At 31.6% G+C, this 8,795-nt stretch overlaps 1 protein-coding gene across 1 annotated transcript; it reads right to left on the bottom strand.

Annotated features, from left to right (window-relative positions):
- Window positions 1-1,929: 1,929 nt before the first annotated feature.
- LOC108783385 (UNC93-like protein) lies at window positions 1,930-5,708 on the bottom strand. Its single transcript, XM_018551944.1, has 6 exons — window positions 5,449-5,708; window positions 4,463-4,749; window positions 3,327-3,549; window positions 2,858-3,017; window positions 2,476-2,743; window positions 1,930-2,198 (listed from the first exon to the last, which is right to left on the bottom strand). The coding sequence occupies exons 1-6, from the start codon at window positions 5,706-5,708 to the stop codon at window positions 1,936-1,938; spliced, it is 1,461 nt and encodes a 486-aa protein (XP_018407446.1). The 3' UTR covers window positions 1,930-1,935.
- Between the last annotated feature and the right edge of the window lie 3,087 nt (window positions 5,709-8,795).

The following is an 8,795-nucleotide window of genomic DNA, read 5'->3' as shown; positions in this document are numbered from 1 at the left end:
AAAGGATATTTAAACGAAGTTCTTAAAATACGGTTTTCTTAATACTTAGCAGACGCGTTTAATGAGTAAGAACTGTGCATAAAATGTACTTCATCCTCTTTATAATGAGCTATTCATTACGATAATATTGTGAAATCTCTAACTTGACGAGTAGCTAGGGGCGCAAGGGTAGCATGTACATATTACGATATATACCTAGACATTGTAATATTATAATTAACTTTTATTATCATAGCTATAAAATAGCTGAATTCATGCAAAGAAGATTTACATGGTTAAAAAAATAATAAATTTCTAAAAATAAATAATATTTTAAGATTTTAATTTTAAGCCTAAGACGAGCAAAGTGATCTGTTCCTAAAATGTATTATATAAATAAAAGAGAGTATGAAAGGCGCGAAGGAAATGGCGTGAGAGGAAAAAAGATATACGACGGGGTAAAACGCAAAATTCAAAATTTTTTATTAAGGGGTGGGATGTGTATGTTATCCTTTTTGATAAAAGAGCGAAAATGTTTGTACAGAAATATTCCGGTTATTAAATTTTGTTATATGAGTGAGAAAGGAAGAGAAAGAGAGAGAAAGAGAAAAAGAGAAAGCGAGAGAGAAAAAGAAGAGCGTCGAAAGAACCGCGGTAGTGATAAAAATAAAAAACGCGAAGACGGTTTAAGAATTATGTGTATTTTCTTCGTGAAATTGAAATATTCAAATAGATCCTTACGAAAAAATATAAACATGAGTATTACAAAAAAATGTGAATTGTATTCGTGAGTGTCATATTAAGGAAGATAGATCCACGGGCGAATGTTTTATAGCAGTTTCCAGCAGTATTGCTCGTCTTGTCTGATAATTTTGGTAAATTAAAAATAGATTAAACAAGAGAGAGAGAGAACGGGTAGATATTTCATAACGGAGTAATAAAGAAGAAATGAATACCCCCTTAAAAAGAGCCACGTCGAGACACGAAATATAAAGTCACAAATCAATAAGAGGAAACTGCTCATGAAACATTGCCCAGCGAAACCAAAGTTCCTACTACGTTTTATAAAGTATATAACTGAACTGCAGAACTTGAATTGTAAATACGATAAATGCAAAGTTAAGCTAATAATCACGATACAATCAGCAATTTAACGATGCTAAATTACAATTCGCCGATCAATTGATTCTATATTGCCACTATTGGAAAACGTCGGTCAACTATGGGAAAATCACACAACTCGGTAATCTGCCTTCGTCCGAAGGCAGGAATCAATTGATCTCGGTAACGAAATAAGCACAGTCGGCAATTAAGCACATAAGTATACAACTAAACTAAGCAGCCGTAGCTTTAGCTTGAATGTTAGCACCTAGGCACATGATGTAACATTAAATTACGTATTTAAAATGAAGGACAAGAAGAATCTTAGCCGTTAAGCGAATACCTGTGTAAAATTTAGTAGGTGTCCACAAAAATAAAATAAAAACATATATTGTGGTACAAATAACAAAAAGTTGTATCTATGATTCTTCGCGATTAAGAATCATTTCATTTTCAGATGAGTTATATTGTATGCATGTTGTTTGTAATTCTATAATTGCATATAACTTAATTATCGGTTCTTAACTATTAAACTTTTTCTTAAATTTCGTCTTCTTGACAATATTTAAAAGAATACATTGTTCTTATTTTAATAATTTCTAGTATATAGTACATTTAGTAGACTTACAATTTATCTCTTATTATATATATTTTAAAGACAGGATATTATAAATAATGATTGAAAAGCATTTTTTAGAAACTGAATTTTTAGAAATTTTTAAAAAATATATTTTTTGTTAGGTTTTTTCATTTTTGGCACCTTTTTATAGTAACATAAAAAAAATAAACATTAGGATAGTTTTTTACAATTCCATCAACTGGAAAAGACGATATCTACTATTACACTTTTATATTTTATCGATTGATGTCTCTATCATTCATTAATTCTAAATCAGGCTTGTTCTCAGAAACAGCTCTGTCTGCTCGAATGCCTAACCACTCGATAACACCGTAACCACCCATTCCAACGCACAGTATTCCGATTAAAAGATACAACTTCATATAAGTGCACAGATATGGGCTATACACATATGTTATCACTGAACCAGTGGATTCCCACAAGCGGAAATTTGAGAAAGCTGCCTCTTCTCGACCAGGAAACAATATACCACTTAATGCTGAAAATCGTAAAATTGTTAACTGTTACATATTATAAAAAATATACATTAACAGTTTCTTTATAAAGACGCACACAAAAATAAAACTGTTTCATACTATTAGCTGGTATAATACCATCTGTCGGTAAAATTTTACGTACAATAAGTAAACTAGGAAATTCAACTTAATGATTACCATACAATAAATTTACAATTATTAACAGCATGCGATATATAAATATTATATATAAAATTTTTGGTCTTATATTAAATTCTGCGATTTACTAATTTTTCTTACCATTGACTTGTACTAGCCAGATCGAATCGCATACACCCCATAAACCCGACAGCAGAAAGAAGATACTACCCTGTTCTGGTGTCGGTTTCCATTGTAACATGTAAACGAAAAGACTTAAGTGCAAACAAAAAGCAAAAATCATCACAGGCTTTCTTCCAGTCAACTTTACGATGGCTCCCGTAGAAAGTGCAGCTATAGCGTTCGTGATACCGAAACATATCATCACATAGCCAATATTACTAATCCCCCAAGCACAGGAAACGAACGACTGTAACAAATGTAAAACATTGTTCTCTTATAATACAAATTCTTCTCTAGATACTAATTAAACACAAATTTTATTCTTTAAAAACTTCTGCAGTCTCATATGTAGCTCACTAACAGCGTTATAATCGGCAAATAAAAACGCTTGCTCGGCCCCAATAAACAACGTTATCGGCAATATTAAAAGTTGATTCTTTTCTTTCAGTAGTTTTAATGTCACGGCCAAGAGCTTGAATCCGGATGATCCTTTCACTAAGCGGGCTCTGTTCCTATCGTATCTATAAAATGGAAACTCCAGCGTCAAGAAATTTCTTATATTCAGTAAATACAACTAACTGTAATATAAGTGTTAGTTATAATTTTTCACTCTCAACAATATAACTGTAATATGGCACCATGTTACAATATATTGTTAAGTGAGAAATTATAACTAACGTTTATGCCACTATTAGTACTTATTGATGATATATATTATAAAACTGTTATTATACGAATATACGAATACAGTTTATCATTTAAATAAATAATATAAATATTTTATAATATCTCTGTATCTTTGACAATGGAATTATAAACACAAGATGTACCTGGATAAGGAATCAACGGCGCACGCAATGATTAAACAAGCTAATATCATGCAGCCTAAATAAATTCCAGAAATGAGGTATATTCGTTCTACTGGAGGTCGCTGCAAATTTGGATTTTCATTTTCCTCTGACACTCCACAGAAATTGGCCCCGCATATTTCAGCCACAACGCTGCTGTTTAGAGTGACGTTTGTGACAATCGTGTCGATTCCATATGAAAGAACTATAAGAGAAATATTAATAAAAATAAAAACAATTTAATCGATTACTAACAATAACGAAATTATTTCTACAAAAATATGCTTGCCACGAAATTTGCAGCATTAAAAAAATTATAGGTGACACGATTACAAGAATAGAAATGCTATCAATTATCATAACGATCATTCTTCTATTGAATAAGCATATTAAAATATATGTTTCATTAAAACAAAATATGGTCATTAGAATGCCAGACCAAACTCTAGTTACTGCGCAGCCAGTCTGTGTTCGCTGTTTCATAATCCCGTGATTCGCGGTAGTAGAAACTTAATTTCGTTTTCATCGGTGCTCGTGTTTTTATAGCTTAGCAGCGACGCATTCATACACGCTTCCGCAAAGATTGCGCGCACGGCAGGCGAAGTTTTTTTGCGTCACTTCATTCCGGTTCGTGATTTCATAGTCATTTACAATTTTATCTTAAACTAGAAGGTAATTAAACAATGTAGCAAAGATCGTTAATTTTCTCATTTCAAAAAAGCTGCTTGTTTTTCTTATATATTATTACAAACAATCTCATAAAATATATATTCTCAGACGTTTCGACTTTAATATAGTCTTCATCGATGTATGCTAAATTTGCAAAATAATTATGGGAAAGTCTTCAAACATTTACATATATTGTAGGCAATAAAATTCTTGTCTAGTTCGTTAGTATTCAGAACAGTAACTTTTATTTTACGCTATAAAGCTTCTCATAGTAATTATAGATTCATTCTTACGTCATCAAAATTAACATTTGCAAACGAAATGTTGTCCAAATCGAAAACCGGTACGAATAATATGTTAATAACAATTTTCTCAACACATTTAATCTCTAAAATATAAACTTGGTTGTCGCATATGTTCATAAGCCGTATATCTGTACAATGACCCACCTGCTGAAGATATAAGATTCCCCCACACCTGTGCCATTTGATAAAACATGAAAAAAAGACCGAAGAATCTTGTAACAAGGACGTCTGTGGCTATATCTGAAACGGTTGAATAAGCTTCTGCTACCACAGTTAAATAAGTACACTTTGCGCACCAAAGCGGTCCACCGCCTAATCCGACTAATAATCCAGCGGGAATCATAGTATAAAATTTAGGATAAAATTGCGAAGCTATAAAAGGCATATAAGCCAATATAGAAACCGACATCGTCCACTTGCATCCTAACCAGCTGGAACAAAATTACATAAAATATATATAAATTATACATTATCCTTCATATATCTTTTGATTAAATCTATTTAGATCCAAAATAATTCATTAAAAATCAATTAATTAATTAGGTTATTTAAAAAAAATATATCAAAGATGCATGTTCAAATAATTACAAAGACTGATATAATAAGAATAAGCAAACATCAACATATTAGACAGCATACTAAAGGCTTTATCTTATGTTGGGACTAGGAAGATGTCATATTACTGAATCCTCGTGCAGATACCCAGATATATTCATTTCACTCTTGTCTAATACCGGAACCCACAGGGGTTCCATGTAACGTAATTCCGGGCCAAGGTGAAAACGACAACGCGTAATAAAGTTTAGTGCCGTGGGATTGTGTGCAGAACTCTAGCTGTCTGTTAGTTCCTCATATATATAGGAAACACATCGAACATTTCCGGCGTCTACCATAATTGACGATATACATTTCCCACATACACACATAAACTTTCTATTCATTCTACCGCAATAACAAGTAACAGCAATCGGATTTGACAAGAGTTCTCCATTTAGCTGAGATACAAAATATCGTGGCAATCAGAGTAGTCGTTGAATACACTATTGTATCTAGTCATACATTGACTTTTGACTTACACGAAATTATACTAAATGGATGCAAATTAAAATGTATAAGCAAAATTAGTTTACCTTATGATTAAAGCGGGTAACAAAATGTTGCTGAAGAGCAGACTGCCATAAATCGCCGACAATGTGAATGTGCCTAGCGATTGATCTGCGTTGACAGAGCTCTGTAAGTTTGAGGCTCCCATGAAAGCAGTAAAATTCACCATGAAGGCGCAACTAATTACTAGAATGTTCTTCATAATTCGCCATCGTTCCGACGGTTCGAAATTCGGAGTCGGTACTTTCAGAAAATCTCCCGACATCTCGATTTTGTCAATCGTCATGATTCAGTCAATGTAGTTTAGTCAATGTGAACATTGATTTCCGTCAGATGTTCAACATCAATTTCATTGATAGATTCACTCGTAAAGATGAACTCCTTCAAAATAAAATTAAAATATAGAAATAGAATCATAAAACAAAAATATAGAAATAGTCATGAAAAATGACATAACTATTGCTAATATTCGCTTATTCATAGAAACAAAAGACGTAATTTGTATTTGAGATTTTAGCTTTAATTCATCTTTTTAACTGCAATGTACATTTTAAATCGACCGAATTAAAAGACCTCGTTATATCAGTCACAATTTCCATCGCGGAGGATATCGGCGAATGATTATGGACTGTAAAATTAAAATTGAAACTGAATATTCACATTTATTCTCATAATGGTCACCAGCCACGCGATTTGCGTAAAGCCAATAACGGTTTCAAGGTAATCAGTGAACGAGGAAACGGCATGTTGTGGTATCGAATATATGACGAATTAACATTGTTTTATACAGACAAATATTTCACTTGCACGCTCTTTGCTACTAATATTATGTCAGCTTTGATTTGTATAGTGCTTCATGTAGGAATTCAACAATGAAATCCGAGAGGAATTGCATAACTATTTTCTGTTTGGCGCAGCGACAAGATACACGGTTACCCCAGCATCAATAGACAATCTGTCCTTGGAAAGAGGTATCCTTGCTCCTTTCACGCACCTTAATCGCCTGATACAATTTCCATTCCGACTGTGCACGTCGCTTGGAATATGTAACACGCCGATCAGACTGGGACCCTGTCACTCGAAAATAGATGCACACGATGCAAAACAAGTTTATTGATAAAATATCGAGCAACATTACGCAATTTGATAAAAATCTACAATGTAGAAACAAAAGATTGTTGATTGCTATGTATACAACATTTATTAAATAAATTAATATATATGTATCGTATGTCACTACTATTGTACAATATTTTACTAGCGTATTTCGGAGATAAAGTAGAATAAAAAATACTAATATAAAAATGTCGAGAGACTCTACAATAGGTTTTTTAATTATAACAGTTTATTTAAAAATAACAGTAATATCGCATAGAATTCATGCAATAAAACTTTCGGTTTCACGAAGACTCAGGAACGATCTATAATTTCTTTTAATCTTAATATAAAGTTTATTTCTTATATGTACTTCTTATGTTAATTTTTTACACAATTTACGTAACACTTGTGTAACTAACTAATGACTGACTAACTAATCAACTGACTGCTTCGTCCTCGTACCTTCCTTTCAATTTTTATATTCACTAGTTGCGAGGGAGAGACACGCTTTGATAACCGTTTTATCGAGATTCTCTAAGATACAAGACAATTGCGTTGATCAGAAAGTATCGACTGTGCCAAATTATGGTTACATCTAACTGTGCTAAAGTTGCTTTATTGTTATAAATATTATTTTCCGGTCGATCATTGTCTTTTTGATGACAATATGTAACTTATTGAGATAATTTTTATTTTTCGCTTCTATTTAATATTCATGATATTACACAGCACGCGAATCAGTCTATTATTCATTAGCAATACGTTTCTGTACAACTACGGGCCTCAGCGCGCTAATTCTATGCGATATTATCGGTTATATTTGTTCAGTTATACTTCAAAAACTATTATGGCCTCGACATTCTAATATCAAAATTTTTACTCTATACTTACTTTCAGAATACGCCATTAGAATATTGTGACTCTGAGATCCTGTAATATGTATATATTTCGATACATAGTTAATTTTATTAAATCCATTATTATATGTACAAAAATAAAGTGCCTTATGTATGTTACAAATTAATTGAATATAGAATTTATTCAATGGATTTCTGCTTATTTTGCTTAAGACTTGAATATTGCAGTGTTGCACATGAATAATTATTTTACGATTAGATAAATACTCGATAATTGTTTTAAGAACAGGAAACGTGATGATAATGAGAGAACAAGGAAGTTAATGCATACTCAATTAAAATTCATAATATTTACATAACTCAGAGCTACATGGAATATTATATAGCAGTCATTCTTTTAGACATTCACTCATGAAAAACAAGTCACGTTTAATAAACACTGATTAGATCTCGTGCTAAGTGATGCTTAATGGCGCTGTAACAATCACCTTCGGTTGTACATGTAATTATCACGACGTTGACCCCGACTACTGCAGTGCTATATTAATTAAATAATAAGCGCGTAATCACCATTATAACGATATGTGGAATACCAATTATGAATTTGCTATATCGAAGAGTAATATCGAAAATGAGGACATCCTCGGTCCTCGCATATGCGTCCGTACCTATGTCGCGCAGTTCTATTAGCTTCTGGCACATCACTTGTCATTTTCACTCTACGGCCACCGTCGTGCATAACTATGTAACTCTATTTGATAGGGTTTACGGACAGCACTACGATGATGAAATATTTTACGCTTGACATAAAGCAGAAATATCAAGTGGTTAAATTGCGATCACTCTCATGGAAACTTAGCATTTTCTGTCAAAAGGTCCGTGCATAAAGTTGTGACAAATATAATTTATACATATTTTCTGCATACATCGGTTTTAAGCGTCGCCACACTGATCACTTTTTTTATCATAATTAAATTTGTATTGCAAGTTATTTCTTTAAAAAAATAATTATTTTTATTGTATATTAAAAATATTCTTTTTATATATATAATAACTTACTAGATAATACATAAACATGATTTTTTACAAGTAGCATGCAAAAGAAATTCGTAACGTAAAATAAATAATTTTCCCTCCCGTGTAAAACTTTATTGATTAATATAAGAAAACCCATTTTTTAAATACGCACATATTCCGAATTAATAAATATTTTAAAAATTCCATAAAATTAATTATGTCTTTATATATTTATATATACCGCTGATAAAACAAATTATAAATTATTTTTACATCTAATTATAATATTATTTAATATTAATCTACTTTAAATTCATCACACAAATATATGGATAAGAGATAATATATAATATATATATATATATATTAATGTTTAACTTTTAAAAACTATTTACTGTATA

The sequence above is a fragment of the Cyphomyrmex costatus genome, unplaced genomic scaffold (genome assembly GCF_001594065.2).
Source record: "Cyphomyrmex costatus isolate MS0001 unplaced genomic scaffold, Ccosl1.0 scaffold10, whole genome shotgun sequence".
Lineage (NCBI taxonomy): Eukaryota > Metazoa > Arthropoda > Insecta > Hymenoptera > Formicidae > Cyphomyrmex > Cyphomyrmex costatus.
Note: the sequence above shows the minus strand (reverse complement) of the source record. Positions and strands in the feature narration are given on the sequence as shown.

Coding starts and splice junctions, on each gene's coding strand:
- LOC108783385 (XM_018551944.1), bottom strand. CDS start 5,708: ATGACGATTGACAAAATCGAGATGTCGGGAGATTTTCTGAAAGTACCG. Junction 3,550..4,462: donor GAATCTTATATCTTCAGCAG/GTGGGTCATTGT, acceptor TTTCTCTTATAG/TTCTTTCATATGGAATCGAC. Junction 2,744..2,857: donor TATTTGCCGATTATAACGCT/GTTAGTGAGCTA, acceptor CATTTGTTACAG/TCGTTCGTTTCCTGTGCTTG.